The 20,513-nt window shown below is 50.7% G+C and overlaps 8 protein-coding genes and 3 non-coding genes across 11 annotated transcripts; 4 read left to right on the top strand and 7 right to left on the bottom strand.

Moving 5' to 3' along the window:
- Positions 1-500: 500 nt before the first annotated feature.
- On the bottom strand, positions 501-3,266 carry CNBA3150 (hypothetical protein; the record flags this gene model as incomplete). The annotated part of the gene is made up of 8 exons (XM_773222.1): positions 501-697; positions 758-906; positions 972-1,005; positions 1,063-1,186; positions 1,238-1,498; positions 1,550-1,861; positions 1,914-2,537; positions 2,586-3,266. 8 exons carry the CDS (start codon positions 3,264-3,266, stop codon positions 501-503), a joined length of 2,382 nt encoding a protein of 793 aa, XP_778315.1.
- A 479-nt stretch (positions 3,267-3,745) lies between these two features.
- On the bottom strand, positions 3,746-3,837 carry CNBAt060. Its single transcript is given in 2 exon segments — positions 3,746-3,782; positions 3,800-3,837. It is a non-coding gene; the product is annotated as a tRNA-Ala (tRNA).
- A 1,886-nt stretch (positions 3,838-5,723) lies between these two features.
- Positions 5,724-5,818, bottom strand: CNBAt050. Its single transcript has 2 exons — positions 5,781-5,818; positions 5,724-5,760 (listed from the first exon to the last, which is right to left on the bottom strand). It is a non-coding gene; the product is annotated as a tRNA-Ala (tRNA).
- A 476-nt stretch (positions 5,819-6,294) lies between these two features.
- On the top strand, positions 6,295-7,682 carry CNBA3140 (hypothetical protein; the record flags this gene model as incomplete). Its single annotated transcript, XM_773221.1, has 4 exons — positions 6,295-6,453; positions 6,563-7,010; positions 7,070-7,534; positions 7,585-7,682. The coding sequence occupies 4 exons, from the start codon at positions 6,295-6,297 to the stop codon at positions 7,680-7,682; spliced, it is 1,170 nt and encodes a 389-aa protein (XP_778314.1).
- A 260-nt stretch (positions 7,683-7,942) lies between these two features.
- CNBA3130 (hypothetical protein) lies at positions 7,943-10,466 on the top strand (the record flags this gene model as incomplete). Its single annotated transcript, XM_773220.1, has 4 exons — positions 7,943-8,013; positions 8,053-8,463; positions 8,521-9,649; positions 9,708-10,466. 4 exons carry the CDS (start codon positions 7,943-7,945, stop codon positions 10,464-10,466), a joined length of 2,370 nt encoding a protein of 789 aa, XP_778313.1.
- Positions 10,467-10,978: 512 nt separating this feature from the next.
- CNBAt040 lies at positions 10,979-11,074 on the bottom strand. Its single transcript has 2 exons — positions 11,037-11,074; positions 10,979-11,015 (listed from the first exon to the last, which is right to left on the bottom strand). It is a non-coding gene; the product is annotated as a tRNA-Ala (tRNA).
- Positions 11,075-11,301: 227 nt separating this feature from the next.
- On the top strand, positions 11,302-12,665 carry CNBA3120 (hypothetical protein; the record flags this gene model as incomplete). The annotated part of the gene is made up of 5 exons (XM_773219.1): positions 11,302-11,352; positions 11,419-11,443; positions 11,501-11,626; positions 11,682-12,235; positions 12,303-12,665. The coding sequence occupies 5 exons, from the start codon at positions 11,302-11,304 to the stop codon at positions 12,663-12,665; spliced, it is 1,119 nt and encodes a 372-aa protein (XP_778312.1).
- Positions 12,666-12,730: 65 nt separating this feature from the next.
- CNBA3110 (hypothetical protein) lies at positions 12,731-14,112 on the bottom strand (the record flags this gene model as incomplete). The annotated part of the gene is made up of 5 exons (XM_773218.1): positions 12,731-13,198; positions 13,266-13,459; positions 13,575-13,642; positions 13,712-13,975; positions 14,033-14,112. 5 exons carry the CDS (start codon positions 14,110-14,112, stop codon positions 12,731-12,733), a joined length of 1,074 nt encoding a protein of 357 aa, XP_778311.1.
- A 182-nt stretch (positions 14,113-14,294) lies between these two features.
- On the top strand, positions 14,295-15,318 carry CNBA3100 (hypothetical protein; the record flags this gene model as incomplete). Its single annotated transcript, XM_773217.1, has 5 exons — positions 14,295-14,453; positions 14,599-14,670; positions 14,740-14,997; positions 15,051-15,152; positions 15,205-15,318. The coding sequence occupies 5 exons, from the start codon at positions 14,295-14,297 to the stop codon at positions 15,316-15,318; spliced, it is 705 nt and encodes a 234-aa protein (XP_778310.1).
- A 56-nt stretch (positions 15,319-15,374) lies between these two features.
- CNBA3090 (hypothetical protein) lies at positions 15,375-16,408 on the bottom strand (the record flags this gene model as incomplete). Its single annotated transcript, XM_773216.1, has 4 exons — positions 15,375-15,925; positions 15,980-16,157; positions 16,208-16,345; positions 16,391-16,408. The coding sequence occupies 4 exons, from the start codon at positions 16,406-16,408 to the stop codon at positions 15,375-15,377; spliced, it is 885 nt and encodes a 294-aa protein (XP_778309.1).
- Positions 16,409-16,898: 490 nt separating this feature from the next.
- Positions 16,899-19,772, bottom strand: CNBA3080 (hypothetical protein; the record flags this gene model as incomplete). Its single annotated transcript, XM_773215.1, has 5 exons — positions 16,899-17,186; positions 17,256-17,463; positions 17,527-18,563; positions 18,626-19,399; positions 19,599-19,772. 5 exons carry the CDS (start codon positions 19,770-19,772, stop codon positions 16,899-16,901), a joined length of 2,481 nt encoding a protein of 826 aa, XP_778308.1.
- Between the last annotated feature and the right edge of the window lie 741 nt (positions 19,773-20,513).

The raw sequence follows: 20,513 nt of genomic DNA, 5'->3' as shown, positions 1-20,513 counted from the left end.
AGGATTCTTTGTGTTATATGCCCGTAATCTCGAAATCCTTTCAATATTCATTACCTTCATCAATCCAATAATCACCTTCAATCGGCTCGGCATCTGAGCTTATTTTCTATCTCGACCTAGCTAGACCCCTTTGGGGAAAAAGGGTATTACATCAGTCAAGTGGATGGGATCGAACAGGTAAGTACTGAAAGGCAAGCGAGCGATGGCAAAATGTCGAAACATAAATAAACCAGCCGGTAGTTGCGGGTATATCAGAACATTACATCAGCAAATAATGGATAGAAGAGTTCTCATCATCAGTTACACATGAAACGGTCTATCTATCGATGAATCCATCTCAATGCATTACAACAACGTTTTTGTGGTTGGATGATCAGCAGTTGAACACCCTAATTACTATCAAATCAAACGCTCATATCCTGTAAAATACAGCTTGAAATGTATGTCACAATGTACTAGCGTACACTTTATAATGCGCTTTACCCCTCTTTTCACTCCCCTCAGTCAGCCAGAACTGATTTCCGTTTTTTCAAGATTCTATCTAGAGCTTTTTCCAACAAGTTTGCTTGTTTGGTGTAGGTGCTCTTTTCGCCATTATACTGTCGGCAATTTGCACACATGAGCTTCACGTCGGCAACGAAGCCTTCAATAGACTCGTAATGGTTGTTCTCTAATTTGTATTCCATGGTGGACAGGTCTGCATGAATGGGGTCAGGCGTTTCATAACGAGGCGGGAAACAAAAAATATTACACGCACCCATAGGGTCCTTGATTACATCATAGTAGTCCGCCACTACACTTGAGTCCACAGGCTTCACAAAAGGCCATGCAGAAGGCTCATTCTGCAGATCATTCAGAACATGTTGAAGGAGAACATGGTATGGATTTCGCTTTGGTTGGCGAACGCTAATACCGATCCACTCTTTATTAGCTTTCACCTCAGACAGGCGTAGAACGGAAGGCGCGCGAACATATCATCAAGATCGGGATTCCATCCACTTTCAGCTATGGCGGTGTCAGCCCGTTGGTGTGTACACAATGATATATACAAATATAACTTACCTAATCCAGGAACTTGCTCCTTCGTGAGTTTGATTTCTTCATCAGGTTGACGTTCCTTGAAAATTTGTAAACCCGGGTGAATGATATGGGATTTGGTCAAGGTTTTGATCTTAGCGATTATGGCCTACAGGAATTAGATTAACAAGGAGCATTTGTCATAGGATGCGTAGCTCACAGCCTTTTGGTCCGCTAACATTTGATGGACCTCCATATACTTGACTTTTGGCAGCATTCGCCCCTGCATGATGGTCCCACCTTCGTAATCTTTGATGTAACCGACCCAGCGCTCACGCGGATAGCTAATTTCTTTGGTGAAACCCTGCTTCTTAAAATATCCCACAGCATAATTATCTGCATAAGTCAGGAAGACATTGATAGTTGGGTGTGCTTTTCGGACGTGGTCTTTGAGCGAATTCATCAGATGTGACCCGTAACCCTATTAAGACATCAGCCCGACAATGATGAAAGTGGCTGAACACTGACTGACCTTGATTTGTTCGGAACTGTCTACGGCACAAAAAACAATCTCCGCAAACCCTCGAGCCTCAAAGGGCCTGTAGCAGATTCCACCTACTACCCGGTACCCTCGTTTAACGATCGCCATACTGATATGATTTTTGTCCAATACTAGGCGGGTAATGTATTCTCTAGGCATCTTTGGAAGTTGACGTTGGAAGACATTCTTGAGGCCAACCAGTAGAATGGTGGCGACCGGGGTTGGGTTGCGGGAGGACACGACGGGTAGCATGATTTCTCGATTTGCTTGTTCAATCGCGGCCGGCCGAAGAGGAAGCTTTTGCTGTTTATTCATCAGTATTAATCCTTCTCGGAGCGGTATGTGGTTCGTTTACCAGCTCAATCCCTTCCCAAATTTCGACTGCCCCTCCTGCATCCTCCGGATTGACACCAGCAGCCAACCTGCTGACTAGCTCTTCTTCCCTTTCTTTTTCCTTGACTTTAATCTCTGTTCTCCTTCTTCTCTCGGTCTCATCCAGCTCTGGCCGTTTAGCTGTTGACAGCTCCTCCTCTTCCTCCTCCTCCTCTTCAAAGGTTTCATCAGCCCCTGTACCTCCGGCACTAATGGGGAGGTGTCCTTCAACATGCTGATTGCCGTCGGGGTCCGTCGCCATAGGAATAAAACCATGCGCCCCTCGGACGACAGTACGGGGTACCCTCGGTTTAGCGCCTTTCGCAGGGCCCTTTCCTTGTTTCTTTTTCCCCTGACCTCGGTGCTGTTCTCCTTCGATATCAGAGTGAGTAGATTCGCTTGCTTGCCGTCGGCGCTTTCGCGGTCGTTCGCCGTCACTATTATCTTCTTGCGTATCATCATCAGGGGTAGAAAGATCAACAGGAGGAGGAAGAGCAGAAATGGTCGTTTTCCCGGCAGGCGGGGGTACAAATTCGTGCAATTGTTTCAACAGGGAAGAAATGGATTCGGGTTGAGGAGTGGGGAATTCAACGAGCTTGTTTTCATCCTAGAGGCTGATCAGTCAACTTCTCGGATGATAACGGTGCAGTCCTACTTCGAGTATTTCCTCTATCCTCCCAACAACCTTGCCTCTTCTTGTCCTTTCTTTCGGAGGGACATCATCAGCCCAGACATGCCCCCCACTCTCCCAACCGTGTCCACACTTTCCGCATATTCTCCACCACCCTTCTTTCGTCCTCCATTCATCTTTCTTATCTTCAAAATCCAATGGATTTTCAGAGTCCTCCATAGATACATCGTCATCCTCGTCCTCATCGTCTTCGTCCTCATTGCTGGAATCATGTTTGGTTATTCGGATCGTTCTGCCGGCAGGAGGTTCAAGGCCAGTGCAGGCACAACTAGGGGCTGTACAATGTAAGAACCTCGCTACTTTGAAAGCTTTTTCACGTGGACTGAGGATGGTAAAATCGGGAACCGACGAAGGATAACGAAATGTAATACTGTCCGGGCAGGCATGAACTTCTTCCAAATCGCCATCTCTATCAAGTAAATCTGTCGACCCTTCGTCTTCGGCCTTCAATCCAGATCCGTTGGTCCCTGGATGCCGCTCGTTGTTGTCCTCCAAGTCGGAGTTTTCTTGCGGTGACCTGATCGGGGAGAGGGATGATGACCCGCCTCTTGAGCGTACTGGTGATGATTGATCGGGCGGAGAGGTGACAGATGTCGGTGTCGCTTTGGCTTTGGAGTTGGTTGCACGACGCTGTTTTGGCGCCATAGCGGAAACCGAAAGATTTATGGCTAGCTGGATACAATGAAGAAGAATAACCGTTTTGTTCCGGCGAAAGCGAGGTGTTCGCTGTTGGCTGCTGTTGTTGACAATCAGATGTTGATCCGGCAACTGACAACTGCGTAATAATAGGCGGGCTTCAAAAAAAGGCTCGCGCAAGTCTGAACGCTCACTTCGCTGACCCAATTGATTCCGCCATTCTCATGACATGTCGACATATCTTATTTTTTTTGGCCACTTTTACAGACTTGACGAGGTACTGGGTTCAATTCCCAGCTCCTCCATGGCTTTTTGATTCTAAGTTTAAAGATTTGTTGTCTTAGTGCAAATGCTCATTCAAATAAGACCTGAAGATACAAGTCGACCAGTTGGGCTACATACTGGTGGTAACCACCTACATCTCTTTTTCATTTCTAAGGAACTTCCCATGTTGGATTTGACAACAGATTCACCAAAAGAAAAAAATATGGAGGAGCTGGGAATTGAACCCAGTACCTCGTCAAGAATTTTAATGCAATAAAATGCTAATGACGCGCTCTGCCAAATGAGCTACACCCCCGCTGCTGCCGGGGAATTGTAGGCCATTCAATTAAGACTTTTATTTTGTTCTTCTATATTAATTGAGAACGCCTTGCCCAATACTTTACTACGTAGAAAACGCCTTTAGAAGATCTTGCCTGCAGATACGTAGAAAACCGAGTCTCTACTATTGTTGGCCGATCAGGAAAAGTAACCTGAAATATCTCTGTCATTATTATTGTTTGTCCTCTCAGTCAAATTCATCCTCGACCAGTCAAGATATGAGTGAGAGACAGTATGTAGCCAGTAATATATGCCTGTCTACCGCAAGGGATACTAGCGGCCGGTAGACAGGCTACTACCTCTTTCTGTCATCCCACACATTTCTCCAGAAGAGTAGACCACGTTTCCCCGCCGATTTTGTAGAGCCGATCAGAAGAGCCTCCGCAAAGAAACCTTAATAAGTGAGCTCCTCGGCCAAAACATGCTCTTTTGGATACTGAGCTTTATGAAGATGTGTTTGTCTAAATTGCTGAACTAGTGCTTGGTGGCTCCATCCCAACAGCAAAACCCCTGATACGAGCCTTGACGCATTGGTTATAATGCCATCGAAGAAACCTCGGATCGGGCTTGTCTGGTTCTTTGCCACGAAAGTGGTCGAACCTGAGCACTTTGCCATGCAGCTCGCGCGCCGCTTCAAGTCCCAGGATAAAGCAATGTAGATAATAGATGCCGTCCTTCCCGTCAAGATAATTAGTACTTTCGCCTCAATCCAAGCTAGTTGATCGACTCACGTGGAAGTAAAGAGATAGCTCAAGGCGGTTAAAGGCGTGATGAATATCATCCCGCAGAAGAAGGCCGGCCGAGACATCGAACATTGGAGGAGGGTACGTAATAATTGAGAGGATGTCGCGGTATACCTGCATTGTGCGGAAGAAACGGGATCATGCGGGAAAGGCGTACATAAAAATCAAATCGTTCGAGGTATCAATTAGCCAAGAGGTAATGCGAATCGTGTCACAGGATGGGACAACTCACGTCGGGTCGACTCGGAGGTATTATATGACATGGGGTGCATTTTTCATAGCGCGCATCGGTGACCAAGCAGGAGAAATCCCGAGCAACCAAAGCTACGCGGAATCCCCTCTGATCGAAATAAAATGTTCAGCGCAAACCGGGGGACTCTTGCACGGCAAAACATAAACGTACCCGCAGGCCTGCGAACCTCTCCAAGTCTGCATGGTGGGTAGACTGGCTCCCATCTGGGTTGGGAGTAATGTCCTTATCAAAATATTCGGGTCCACGTGCAAAGGAGATGCTGGTTCTTTCATCTGGCGAACGGTCAGCTCCCCGTCGTAAGGGTTTGATCGGTCGCACGGTATTGCTCACGATGAGGCACGAACACAAAATCCCCGGCGTATGGTGCTTCTTGCAGTACCACTGGGTTTCCGTTTTTTTCCCTGATAACGCCGCCTCCAACGATATCCACTAACTGATGGACGATATCCGAAACAAATGCCCTAAGAAGTGTTCAGTCCGCCTCGTTTGATAAAGTTTAGCGGGAAAGTACCAATAAGTTGATCATCATATGAGGATATAGTGATTATCTCCGGGTCATCCCAAGAGCACTGAGCTAGAGCGTATGTTGTCATGTCGAAAAAGCTCTGAATTAAATCGATCACAGAATGTTACCATGTTGCGAAGATTGAAGCTCAAGAAGAAAAAAGTCGGTCAAGTCGGGAGTGGAAATAATACGCTCGACAACAAGTGCCTTCGCCGGAGAATGGTCGATGTTCATCGGGCGTGTGTCTAGAGACGTGTGCTGGCACGCTCCCCCCAAAAAAATGGATTTGGCCTCTCTGAGAACATAACAGCAAGCAAGGAAGCAACAACCGATATTTCAAAGACACCAAAAAAGAAAAAAATTGGAGGAGCTGGGAATTGAACCCAGTACCTCGTCAAGTAATTTTAATAAATGTTAAAATGCTAATGACGCGCTCTGCCAAATGAGCTACACCCCCGTCAGTGTTCGAATGGTTTTTGGGTTCAATAACAACAGACATCGTGAAGACTATTTATGCCACCTAACGAGATGCAAGATGGAAGAAACATCTGGATTCAGTTAAAGTAGATGGATGAACCTGTCACTCTGCGTTAATATTTGCCTGTCGTAGGCTTGGAATGCACGATTAATATCCGACTAATTTTTTGGATGGAGCAATTGCAGACAACAAGTGTAATATGTACCCAAGCCGAAAGGTCGATGATCGTGCCTTAACGCGCCTTCTCTCTTTCCATGGTGCAGAAAAGCCAAAACACGCCTCCAGCCACGAACGACAGCTCCGCACGCATCTCCTCGCTATTTCTCATTCCTCACATCCATTCATCTATTCCTTCCCACAAAGCAAGCAATCCATTGTTCTTCCTCTTGGTCCTGCCTGCCTGCGTGCGTGCCGCATCATCCCTTCTTGTTTGCGCGTGTGACATCAACGCGGGCATGCCGCCTTCACTCGCCCTCGACCACCTCCTGTGCTCAACTGACCATGCCGATTTCTCGGCGCGACGCCAGCTTTCCGACGTATCTATCGCCGTCGCCAAAGCTAGGAGGATTGTAACTGTCAGCGGGGCGGGGATCAGCTGTTCAAGTGGAATTCCGGTGAGTTGGCTCGCCTTGTTGTTGTTGGTGCGGGGCGGGGCGGGGCGGGAGGAAAGCCACCGTTGGAGTGCTGCTTTGCTGACGATTTCTTTGGTTTGGTTGAATACAGGATTTCCGTTCTGAAGGCGGACTGTACTCGCTCGTGAAAGAAAAGTACCCCGATGCGTTTTTCACTGGCAAAGACCTCTTTTCAGCGGGGACATTCGCCAATCCTCAGTCGGCTTCTATATTCTATACGTTTATCGCCGAACTATTTCATTGCTGCGCCTCTGCGCAGCCGACGCGAACACATCATTTCATCCGTAAATTAGAGCAGAAGGGGAAGCTGCTGCGTAGCTACACCCAAAATATCGACGGGTTTGAACGTCGAATGGGATTGGAAAGCGGGGGCAGGGGAAAAGGATTGAAGAAGAAGGAGACGAGAAACGTAGAGCTGCATGGCGATCTGGGAAGAGTCAGATGCGTGTTGTGTTTTAGCGACTTTGAAGCGTGCGATGAGTGGGTCGAGATGTTTAGGGAAGGCGAGGCACCAGATTGTCCTGCCTGTTGGAAACGATGTACGTGCAGGATGTTTAACTGCAGATGGCAAGGGTATTGATCTTGTTTATTTGCGCAGGCGAGTCTCGAATCAACAGATCAGCAAGAGCGACATCCGTCGGCAGGCTTCGACCGTCGATTGTGCTATACGACGAACCACATCCACTTGGTGATGATATCGGCCAGTTAACGGCATACGACGTTTCGCGCCGGCCGGATTTGCTCCTGATCATGGGCACTTCCCTCAAAGTGCACGGGCTGAAGCGACTGGTCAAGGATTTCGCGAAAGCCGTACATGGAGGTAAAAAGCGCGGACTGGTTGTATTTGTCAATGCTACACCGCCGAGTAAAGAGTGGGAGGGTATTATTGACGTGCATATCGAGGGCGAGACGGATAAGTGGGTAGAAAAAGTCGAAGAAGAATGGAGGAGGGTGAAGCCAGGGGACTGGGAGGTACAAACTACGCTGGACAGCGAAGTTGTCTCTGTTGTCAAGACTGGCAAACCCAAAGGCAAAACGAAAGCCGCCACGCCAAAGGGCAAAGGTAAGCTGTGTTTTGCTAGTTTATGTTGAAATAGAGCCGACCAAGCGTAGCATTGGCCAAGAGAGATACAAACAGGCTGTCGCCCCCGCCACGGCTGAAAGCATCACTGCGTTCACAAGCAATAGCGGCATCTTCTGAAACGTCGTGAACAACGACGCAGATATAGTTGTCGGACACCCTGTCCGCCGCGTACTGATTCGGCCGCAGCATCGCTGCAGGCCAGGATAACGAGACACGTATAATCGCACTGTTAGATATATGCATTTTGTATTTACTATCTGAGCGGCACTCGCGCCCGAAGAACGAGTCGTGGCTGAACAGAGCGGGCGACATGGGACGGCGCGGTGAAATCTGCGAGGCGCGCGTTGTCTGTTTCTTCATTTCGCTGTCGACTGTCTCACTGCTGCGATGCCGCCGAATGCGCCCTCCCCCACGCTCGCCACCCCGAAGCCGCCCCCCCCCGCCCCGATGCCCGATGGGTACGTGCACGCCCGCCGCCCGCCGCTGACGATGCATAGCCGCAGCACCCCCACGCCGGACCCCCCGGACAGCGACGCCCCGGACAGCGAGCCCGCCAGCGTGGCACTCCCCGCAGAGGTCGGCCTCGGCCCCCGCCAGGGCGAGGAGCAGCTCAAGCTCGCCCTCCAGTCCAAGGACAGGATCTTCCTCCTCGTCCTCGCCAAGGAGCTCGAGGCCTTCCTCGCCCGCGCAGCCGCCGGCGCCCTCGCACCAGCACCACAGCCCGCCCACGGAGCCACCAGCAGCACCATGGCCGCACTCGGCCCGTCCGCTCCCATCAGCGCCGTCCCCACAAGCAAGTTCCAGCGCATGCTCGTCTACAAGGCGGCCGAGTGGTACGGGCTCAAAGCCGTCGCGGGCCCAGAGGCCTCCATGGTCGTCGGTGTGCTAGGACCGCTCAACGAGAAGAGGTAAGCCTCGGAGCTCTGGTCTGTCTGTCTCGCTGTAGCGTGCTGATTCAGGTGCAGCGCCACTCTGCGGCTCTCCGACTTGGTCCCTGCAGCGCCCTCGCCCACTCAAAAGTTCCGCATCATGCAGCGCGCCCCGGCGCCGGGTGAACGGCCCGATTTGGCAGCTCCTTCAGACGCGCAGTCGACAGCAGACGGAAGGGCCAGCAAATGGAAAACACTGGAGGAGCGTGAGGCAGCGTACGCCGCGGCGCGTGAGAAGATCTATGGGAAAGGCGGGGATGTCGAAGAATCACCCTCCATTTCGAAAACTGAAGGAGAACCCCCGTCTAGGGCGGCTGCGGCGTTGGAGGATGACATAGATCCTGTTCCCAGGCGTCGGTACCCTGCGGGCGGGCAATTCGAGGTCGTCTACCCTTCCCTCTATCACCCGCCCAAGGGCTCGCATACCCCTTCACCGGCGCCGGGCATGGCTGACCAGTATCAGCAAAATCCGTACGGGTACCAGCAAGCCATGGGATACAACTACCAGATGGACATGAACGGCTACCCTCTGGCTGGGCAGATGCCAAGCGGGTATACTCAGCAGCAACGGCAGCCGCAACAGGGTTTCGCGATGCAGTCTTACATGGACAGCCAGTACAATATGTCCCAGCAGCAGGCCTATACTGTTCCAGGATGGCAACCTCAAGCAGGCGGCGCATACCCGCAAATGACGCCGAATCAGCAGTATAGTTTGATGCAAGCTCAGCAGAGTGGACAATGGCAGTACCAGCAAATGGTCAGTCAGCCCATGCCAATGATACCACAAGGGATGCCGTATCCCGCAGGCCCCGCGTTTGGCTACCCGTCACAACCTCTTCAGCCTCAACTCCAGCCTCCGCAAGCCGTTCGGCCTGCAATGTACCCGTCGCTCGTTCAACCCAGTCCCCAACGCCCGCTGCCCCAACCTTACAGCTCTGCGTCGTCTTCCATATCTTCACACTCTTACCATGACGGTTCACGACCGCATTCAAGAGGTTCAACAACAAGTACAAAGAGTGCCGCCAGTAGCGTACGATTGGGAGCTATGTATCCCGCCGCCCAGGGGCCAGGAGCAGGTTACAGACAAAAGGGGATGAAGCAACAAGGTCTGAATGGCATGACCAGTCTGGGAACGGAAGACAAAAGAACCAGAGGGCACAGTCCGGTAAGCTTTCTTTTTTTTTACGTCACGCCACACCTTCAAAAATCTAATCTGCCAATAGTCACAGTCGTCTACCACCACCACAGCTTCCTCTCATTCATCGCGCCGCACTTCATCCATCAACGTTCCTCCCCCAAGCCAACATCAGCTTCCTCAGCGGCCCGACTGGGCAGCCAACAACGTCCCATACCATCCCTCGCCGATTATCCCAAATCCTTCCATTTCAGATGCTTCTGCCCACCAGGCCATAGCCCTTGGGCCCAATACCGCAGAATTCCCTCCCTTGTTGAGAAGCAGCACAGCTGCTGAGCCAATGCAGGTCGAGAGAGCGAAAATCAGACCGATGAATGGTGGCGGCGTTTGGAACGGCGCCGCGCCAAGTGCGAGTATGAGCAACCCTCTTCTACCTGGACAAGTTGTTCCATCTGCGGAACCTCGTGTCTCCATCCTGCCCTGTCCTCGTGCCCACTCTGATACCCAGATCTCTCAATGTCAACCGCCGCAATCAAACAATGACGATCCAGACTTTCCGAGACGAGCACCATGCAAGACTGCACCAACGCTGTATGACCCCTCTGCTCCTCGGCTAGCTGTGTCTCAACCGGTTTCACAAGGATCAAGGCCTTCATCACCCGGTGTAAACCAAGATGATACAGCGTTTGCGGGAGAGGCGGATCGGGGACAGGGATTATTATCCCCTGAAGAGGTCATTGAAGCCAAGTTGGCAGCAGTCTCGCTCAGTGCCGGTGTCAGTATTGGTCCGCCACCCAGCAAACAGCCACAGACAGCCTCGTACGCCAAGATTGTACAAAGAGATTAAATGGACTGGTGTATCCCTGACGCAAATGTGTCATTCGTGAATATTCACTTAAAAGAAGAGAGCAAAAGCAAACGCAAAAGCAAAAAATGAGTTTGGGATCTGGGGGATCGCTGTAATATCAACAACGGCATACGAGATTTTGACAATGCAATATGGGGTCTAGGGGGCAAAGTATCAGAGTATTGAGCGCTATAGTTCTCAACGTTTCAACTAGGTTTTTTCGGAGAAGCATAACCTCGGTAGGGTAAATTTTAGACATCTCGAATGGATCATCTTCCGTCTCTTTACGTTTTGCATTCGTTGAACCGCTTTTAAATGGTCATTTCAATTTAGCGATACCTGCTGTCCCCCTGTCGCCGTGTGATTTACGCATTTTCCATGATAATGGATGACGCAGTATTTTCTGAGATTTATTTAAAACGTTCATGTCCATGATCAACTGTTATTTTAAGCATCAAGCATGAATTTCGACATGAAACGAATGAGCTGGGGATTCAAAAAAAAAAGGACTTTGGAGGAGCTGGGAATTGAACCCAGTACCTCGTCAAATGATCTTAAAGTTTATATAAAATGCTAATGACGCGCTCTGCCAAATGAGCTACACCCCCAATGATGTTTTTTTCTGCTTTCACATTATAGTTCCCTGTCGTTACTACTACTCGTAGTGGTGACGTGTAGAATACGTTTACATCATGTTTTTTTTAAACGCGTCGCGTAATTGCGTATTAATATGTTGATGAGATCGATGTTGACGAAGGGATGGCACGTCAGACCCATCTTCCATATTATAAAGTCTCCCGCACGTTAATACGTCTGCGACAACAGAGATGATAACATGGATTCAGATTTGCGACTGGACGAAATAAAATGTGGTTCAGCTTCCGAGGTGTGTCCAAACTTTTCAATCGATTGTTGGGGTGCTGCCAAGCAAGTAGAAGCTGATCAGTTCAAGATCATGATGGCTGTGAGATACAGTAGTAGGTCGTCAAGATTTGTCTATTCCCATGCGTAATGTCAATCTAAAGATCCTATAGCATCTCCGCCTGGACCAACGTTCATCCCATCCCTGGACGATGCGCTTCTCGAGTATCGTCCTCATGATGGCCACTCTTCTCTACGTAGAGGAGACTTGATAGAACTGGTTGGGCCTAGCGGGTCTGGTATGGTTCATGCATGAACTTTAGGTAGAGGTTTAGAAACTGAATTGCCCCATAGGAAAAACCACCTTATTAACGTTCCTCCTCATGACTACCATTCTCCCTGCCGTTCTACCTCCGCCGCTGTCCACAGTCGTCCTTGGCGGAAAAGGAGGCTATGCGCAGGTCTTTCAGCCTAATACACATCGACCCATTATACTGTCTCTCCGACGATCCATAGAAGCACATATCAGATCCCTCGCCCCTGAGGCCCAAGACGATTTGATCGAGGACGTCATCAAGGAAAGTCTAAGTCGATTATCGGTTTGGAGGGGGAGGCCCAGATGGAAGGATCTTGCACTCGGTTTGAAAGGGATAGTTGTTGAACTCTCTCCTTATCCAGCAAGGTCCGAGCGGCGTCCAGGAGCGCTCGACTTGGTGGCCATCGATGGATTTGCAGATGGGTATTACCCCCACCTGTGGGCCGATGAAGAGAGAGGTCGAAAGCAGCATGGCGATGGGGCCAATATCGTTGGACCAGACGCCCTAGGCGTGAGACAGGTCATGGAGGTGATAGGGCAGATTCGGAAAGACCTCGGAAGCGTTGTTGCTATAAGCGTGCAAGGACTGCGTGTGAGGCCATCATTTTGCTTGCAGGATTTTCCATGGATTGTATAAAGTGCTTACGCTATTTAATTAGACAACACGTGAAACTCAACCATTCTATCTTCCCCATCTCCCAACACCTTATCCTAACCCTTTCTCCATCTCTAAAAGTGGCCCTGTCTCACGTTCTAACCCGACTTATTGGCCGTTGAACATACAAATCACCCTTTTAGGACGCGCGCGGGGTCTGCAGTTACCGGGGGACATCACTCTTATTGATGCTTTGCGATCAAAGGCGCGTGAAAAAAAGGAGAATGGTGAAGTGGGACAGAACGACAAGTACGAAGGATTAGTGAGGTTGGTGAATATGGATGGAGGAATACTTGGGAAACGAGAAGGGGCAAAATTCCACTTTCATATTGGTGAGAACGGTTTGCAAGTCTGGACTGATCCGTGATCACTGTCTACGGTTTCACGTTGTATACTATATCAATGACTAGACTGTTTATGATAAAACCCCCATCACTTGTTTTCAACCTGCGCCTCTTCAATCGCCTTTTTGACCGCTTCGACGGCCTTGGGATGAATATCTTTACCGGCGGCGACGATGCCGTCATTCTCCTTGAGAGTCCTTCCCACACCAAAGTTGAGCTCCTTGCCCCACATGTCTGTACAGATACCACCACTCTCGTGAATCAACAAGGCTCCAGGGGCATGATCCCAGATCCGCTCTTCGTAGATCTTACCTCCAACATATTTTGTAGGGATACGAAGATAGACACCGCCTTCACCTCGAGAGAGACAGGTATATTTCGCCTGAGAATCCATACGGAGGGAGGGACGTTGAACGTCGAGTAGGGCGCCAATTCGAGCCTGGATAGAATGCGCAGAGTGGCCAGACTCGACGGACTCGAGAAAGGTGAGGGGGTTGGAGGCAGGGGGAGTAGGGGGAAGATTCAGCTTGGTATAGGTGGCAGAATCGAGAGGGCGCTGCCAAAAAAAAAAGGAAAATTAGAACCCGCCTCGGAGTATTACCAAGTGAAAAATGGGTACTCACAGACCAGCTGCCTTGACCCCTCACAGCTACCATGAGGACACCCTTGCCATTAGGAATGATTTCCTCACCAATCTTGGCGGGCTCAGGGCCAAGGTTAGGGCACCCGATGACTCCGAGTTCGACAACGCCATCAACAATGAGTGCAAGGCATACAGCGTATTGTTGATGACGAATGAAGCCAGACGTCCCGTCGACTGAAAATCATATGTATTAGCTCAGGACCAGTTGGGGTGTGTGTTTATCGACCTGCCTGGATCCTACTGCAAAATCAGTATTCGTCATATTCCAAAGCTCTAATAGATAATGCACATACAATGGTCCAGAATCTACCCTTGTTACCGCCTTTAGCAGAACCGGCGTCGATAGCACTCAGGATTCTTTCTCGCTATCAGCCTACCTCCTCCTTGCACGGATCACTTGTTCCAGATTGTAATTGTGACACTTACTCGTCCTCTGAAAAAGTTTTATCTTTGCCCCATCCCTCCTCCTTCTCAAACCCTCCATTGACAAGGCCGACCACCCTTTGTCTCAACGGCTCGTTCACTCTCAGCTCACTCGTGTCTTCCTCGCCAATGATTGGATCTTGAAAGTGAGCGAGGAGGTGGAGGGAGATGAGCGACTGGGCAGAAAGGTCGGCAACTGTCACTGGAGACTTGTCTGATTTGAGAAGAGTGTCCTTTGTGACGAGGGTGTCTTGGACGTTCTTTGTGCTACGAGTAAGATTGAGTGTTTTTGCGGGGGGGGTGTGAGATGGGAGACGGGCTTACAGATAGCATGCTCTGAGAACAGAGAGGATACCGATCTGTGTTTCTTGGACAAGACGGGTGAAGGGGAGTTGAGAGGCCATGGTGTGGACTGCGCGGGATATGGCTGTGGATGTGCAAAGTCTGGGCAGCATATGTAGAAAGAAAAGAGAGCGTGCGACGGAGAGGAAGCGGAATTGCAGAAGAGAAATATATAAAGTAGTGACGTCGACGGCTCTGGATAACATTGTATGACTGCTCAAGTTCGATTAACCACATATCATATATGCTCGCTGTTCTATACATTACTCTTGTATACCAGGACCCATGCCACAGGAACTCGTATTCCCTCCTCCAGAGGAGCCCTCCATCCTCTCCCTCCCCCTACCCCACGCAGAAGCTTACCCAGGAGAGCCCAGAGAGTATGCTCTCGCCCTTATCCAGCGTAAAGACGCCATCCAGAAGGAAATAGCAAGTCTTAACATATACTATCCTTGTTGAGAGAAAAGGCTAATCCCAGCAGGATGTCCTCAATGACGTCTTGTCCTCAGTATGTGTATTTTCAGATCATGCCGAAATGGGCTGACAAGTATCAGCACGGAGCAACGGCCTCAACGTCTTTGCTAGACAACGAAGGCTACCCTCGAGGAGACTTGGATATTGTACGCGTCCTGTTTTTTTTTTTTATTCAGATATCTGAATGAACCACACACTCATGCGTTTCTTACTAGTATGCTATCCGACATGCCCGTTCTTCGCTTGTTCGCCTTCAAAATGACCGTCAGACTGTAACAGACCTCCTCGCCACGGCCCTTCACGATGCCTTTGCCATTTCCCCTTCAGCATCAGAGCAGCAGCCCAATGGCAGTGTGTCCCTACCCTCAAGCCAGGCGAACGGCTATTCCGCAAGAACCAGAGAAACGCCTTGGCCCGCGAGAGCTATTGCAAAAGTGAACACTGTCACAGTCAACAGCCCCGCTTCAGAGGCCGTAAGCCAAATGACAAAATGTAGGTGCATTGTCAGCTAACAGCCGTCTTGTAGGGTCTCAAGGCCCAGGATGTGATTTATTCCTTTGCCGGAATCAACCACACGTCCCCCGGAGGTCTACAAGCCATTGGAACAGCGGTTGCGCAGTCTGAAGGTGTAAGTCGTGGATTTTTCCGCCGTTTTGCTATGCACGTCTGACACTGTGAAGATTCCATTACCTCTGCTTATTATGCGGGGACAAGAGCGTTTGCAATTGACACTGACACCACGAAGCGGATGGGGCGGTCGGGGATCGCTTGGCTGCCACATTCTCCCCGTTTAAATCACTGCCATATAGTTGCTTATAGTCATGTTGCATGTATTCTAGCCATTTTGGGTCTACACCAACTTTTTCTCCTTTGGAGGCTCCATAGGAGCGACAATCTCGGCCACAGGCTTCTGTTCAACAACATAACCAACAGTCTCGTACTTTTGTGCGGGCACAGCCACTGCCCTCTGCCTCTCTTGTTCAACCAGTCTCTCCTTCTCCTTCTCCACCTTGCTCACGGCCTCACCGAGCCGAAGTCCGGTCGTCCTCTCAACACCCTCAACCGCCCGGTGTCCCCATTCCCTTGCATCTCCAGTGGCGTCTTCAATGCGGCCCCAGAGCATACCCCAATGAGCGATGCCGGTCTGCACAAAGTGGTCGTGCTTCGCAGCAAATTCGGGCAAGTGCTTGTCCTCGAGATTGGAAAGGTACTGGCGGATGTTGTGGGATGTTTTTGGAAGGAAGTATGGGAATGCGAGGAGGGTGAAGAGCGGGGGCGCAAGGAACCGAACGGGAAGGGAACGGGTTCGAGAGAGGACGGAGCCAGAGAGACCGGCGACAAGGACGTAGATAAGCCCCGGGTTTAGAGCCTCATCAGGCGGGAGAACGCTCTTGACTTCACCTACATTACTGTCAGCCATGCGCACATGGCAAGCAATCAGCTATACCGACGTACGCTCGACACTTCGCTCAAACGTGATCCATTTGGAGACACCGCTCTGCACATAGTTCCTCGCGTCGCCGAGAACACTGGACACTGTTTCTCTGCTCTGCGTGATGTAGGGCACAAGGGGGTTGTGGGTCTCCACGAGGGTGATGGCGGGGTTATGTTGGGGCGTAGGGTAGATCGGAAGCTACGACAAGATTCAGCAAGGCTGGAGTACGGTGCCGGTGCAGGCCTGACCTTTTCGCCTGACGGGGACCGCCCTGGGCGGACAGACGAGGAGGGCGCGGCGCCGTCGTCGGCAGCGAGGTCGGCGGAGGACACGGCGAGGGAAGCGGCGAGGACGGCGGCGGGGACACGCGGGGCGCGGAGGAGGCGCTGTGGGCGTCTGTTAGCTGCGTCGCGCGGGGGGGGAGTACGCACAGCTGCGGGGGACGCCATTTTGGGGGAGGCTGTGGATGGATGGAATGGGCGGAGAGACACACTTCCCCCCGCATCCCGCCGTCCTCACTCCCCGCCACACCCGGAGAATACCGGCATATCCCCCGTGGCACACAGTCCATACATTATGTAACACAACAACCACAGCCAGGCAGTATCCGTGTATGCATACCATTCTCTTCCAGCAACGCCTACAAACAGCTCTTGCACAGCCATACGGCACACGCCCCATCCGCAGATTAGAAAGATCCTTGCCTAGCTCAACACACTTGATTCGCCAACTCTCCTTCCCCGTCACACTCTCGCCGCGCATCCGTTTTTGCCTGTTCAACGATACACATCGATGTTTTTGTTTCATGTTACAGTAAAGCAAAAAAGAAAGCCTGTGGTCGAGCTGAAAATAAGTACCGTGTATTAGTCATTACAGTCGTAAAATGTCGTGAACATCTTGGTTGGGTATCGATAGCTAGGGTATCGTGGTGTGGATCTCCTACTGCCCTTCCTTTTCCTTGCTGTTCCTCCGCGAACCGCTCTTCGGCTTGATGCCGGTCGATGCGCTCTGCCTTCTCTTCTTGTTCTTCGGCTCTTCTCGACTAGTCGCGCCAAGATCATAAGTATGTCGCCTTGCCCGTGGGGCCGATAAAGGCGCAGACGGGTACGGAAGACCTGCTTTCCCCATGAACGCCACGCCAAGTCGGAGAAGAGGGTCATTGGCATGGAATTTTGTGGGGAGGAATACCACAGGCAGACGCGGATTCTCGCAAGGAAGATGGAAAGCCTACAAAATTTTGATCAGCCACTTTTTTCCGCGTCAATGTGCCATGAAAGGTCTTTTTCTTTAACGTACCACACCTTCAGCATGTAAGCCATGAACCATCTTGACATAGGGATCAATCCGATCGGCCGGCTCATTACACAGCACCATCCCCATGGTTATCGGTACGAGACCCTCACGGGCAAGATGAGAAACGGGAATCATTGAGCTGGTGTAACATTCATCACTGTTATTGGGCTTGAGAGGGTAGCTAAGACTTTGCGGCCAGAGGTGTGATTGCCTGACAAGGAATGTCAGGTTTCGAAATCCATTTGCAAAAAAAAAAAAGAGTACACCGACTTACCATAGATGATCCATTCCACTTTCCCCAATGACGAGGACCGAAAACTTGCCGCCGCCCCTGCCCCGCACTTCCAAATCTCCACGCCACACACCCGACTTGCCATCTTGAAGATTTTCAAACGATGGATTGAAAAACATGCACATCGGAGGCGGGGGAATAAAATCGACAGGCGGTATGGGGACCTGTGTTGGCCGTGTCTTGACATGTGCTGAGCATTTCGTAGGCCCAGGGCCGCTTTCGTTGTTCGTAGGCGCCACACTACCGGTCGAGCCAGCAGAAACAAACGGCGAAGACATGGATGTAGGAGGTGAGAATGCAATCTTGTTATTGTGCGCATTGTGATTATTAGGCGACTCGGACGAGGTCGTCTCCGGCGTTGGAAGATGGAACGATTGGTCTACCGGATTAAGCCTTTGGGAGCCCAACTCGGTGAACGACATTCGAGACGGCTGAGAGTGCGTGTGGATCTCGTCCTCCGCAACCGAAACAGGCCCATCACCGTCCTGCTCCTCTTCCATCCTTGCCAGAATCTCGGCAATACTCTGGCCCATTTGATCCTCCTCCGCAACCCCATTCGCCAACGATTTGCGTCCAACATCTTCAGCCTTCTCTCCCGCCTTTAATCCAGACGTAAGGGGAAAAGGGAACCCAGCATCTTCAGGCGCTTGCGGCTTGAAAAGATTACTCTGCCCAGTTGAGCCGATAAACGGATCATGTTGCGCTGACCACGCGCCAGGCGTGAGATTTATCCACTGTGAAAGATCCGTGTCTCTCATCGGAGTGGAAGGACCGTAATGCTGCGACTGGAAAGCACGATCCGCAGGTAATGCAGCAGGAGATGGCATATTCCCAGACGCAAAGTGACCGAGCAGCCCTGAAAAGATAGCCGGCTCCCAGTGGCGGATAGTCAGGTTATATAGCTGCTGCAAGGACATTGCAGATTGTGCGGATGGATTGGGTACCCGGAAATCGGGTCCCGAGTCTGCAGGTATGGCCAGAGCCACTATAATACTAGGCCATAAACAGAGTGCAGTCACCTACCAAGCCAACTAATTAGTCGGGGTCATCCCCCCCCACCAAAAAAAAACACTGAACCTACCGAATCACCGCCACCTCGTTTCCAAACCTCTTGCAAGATTTTCAGCACGGGCACGTCCCCTACCCCATCAATTTGAATCACACTCGCCAACGCAGACCTCCATTCTGATTCATGGGACTGTTGGATGTTCCTCTTGCCTGGAGTAGGTGGTGGTGGCCGCAAAAGCTGAGGAGCTGCAGGAGCAGAATTCCCTTTAGCCTCGTCAGATTGCGGCGCAGCAGGCGGCGCGTTTACGACTCTTGAAGCCGAAAGTTGAAGTTTGCGTAATGTTTGGGAATCCATACTCGTCAACACGTCTGTCGACTCCACGATATCAGAAGACGGATCGATGAATTGTTCCCAGGCGTTGCTTCCCGGGGTCCATCCCGTTCCCTTGTTTCCGTCTACACCCTCCCCAAGGCCCGGAAGAGAATCCAGCAGCGACGAGAGATCTGCTTTGGGTGTCCCACTAGCAGACCAAGAGAAAAGACTATCCAATGCACCTGGAGTTGTCGCAGGAGGATAAGATGACCGACGGCGGGAAAGCGATTTCCGAAGATTGGTGATTTGCGCAAGAGGAATTGGCGTAAAGTCAAGAGGTAAAGGAGACGGACTGTTTGAGCCATTGGCATTGAGAGGAGGTTGGGCGAGCGGATGTTGCCCTCTTGTCTCGGAGGCGGTTGTTGTTGTGGAGGAATATGGAGAGCCTCGGCTCATAGATAAGGCTGAACTGGCAGTGAGGACAGGGTGTGGAGACATGGTCGCGTTTGTGCTTTGCGTGTGGCTTGAGGGGGGCTGTATTACGGGGAAGAAGATTACAACCGTCAGCTCGACCGTCACTCATCAAGATGGAGCGAAAGGACACGGGATATAGGAGTAATCGTCACCATCATGCGCTGATCCTTCCATCTGATCTTCCCCTGTGCCTAGCCATTTGTTGGAATCACACTGCGCACATACACCGCACACCAAATCGATATTGAATCGTACTCACTTCGCTCAGCCCTCGGTTTCCATGCTCATCTGGGTCCATCCGCCCTTCTGTCCCATTTTCTAGTCCCAACTTCCTCTTCCCAATGCTCATGGATCGCAAAACCTCGTGATTACCGTCAGTAACGTTGGGTAGCGGCCCATCCGAGTATGCAGGGACAGAACAGTTTCCCGTCATTGCCTTTGGATACACCAAATTGAAAGATAAGTATTCAAACGTTGCGTCGTTGCTATTTGCTGGAATCAAAGTCGAGTGGCCAAAAGGAGTCGGCAGCTTTCGGTTGTTATTATTAGGACGGGATCGGCTATTCTGCGACTATTACTGCGATGAGGTCACTGTAATGTTCTGGCAACAGGCAAATGGGGGATGGTGGCGATAATTGTGTTAACGACAAACAAACGGGGCGAGAGGATGTTCGGGGAGCAACAAAAGACGGAAGCAGGTCGAAATAGTTCGGATATTGTGCAATCACTTGACTAGGACCATTTATTAGACATTCCGACAATTCATACAGCACCCGAAGCGTCGTGGTGTTTCGTTTGCTCGTCGCCTAAAAATGTCTAATGACCCTAATGTTCCCTGTTTCAGTCCCTTTCCTGGATCTTATATCCTATATTCTAATATCTCCTATCTTTGCGCTTTGCTCCCTTCAACTTCCCACTTCCCCGCTTATACAATGCATTCACGTACAAGACATCATATATGTTGTGCTTTGTCGTTCGTCTTGCTTTTGCGTTGGACTGCTGCTTGTAAATAAAGCGAGTACCTTGCAGTCATTCTTCACGGGCTAGTACTCATTAATATACAGGCTAAACGGAAGTCTGGACTGCGTAATCGCATATATTCGCGGAAAGCAGACCAGAAATGAGAAAAGAGGAAGAAACGGACCACCGTAGAATGAACCATGCACCATGGAAA

This window comes from Cryptococcus neoformans, chromosome 1, assembly GCF_000149385.1.
Source record: "Cryptococcus neoformans var. neoformans B-3501A chromosome 1, whole genome shotgun sequence".
NCBI lineage: Eukaryota > Fungi > Basidiomycota > Tremellomycetes > Tremellales > Cryptococcaceae > Cryptococcus > Cryptococcus deneoformans.
Note: the sequence above shows the minus strand (reverse complement) of the source record. Positions and strands in the feature narration are given on the sequence as shown.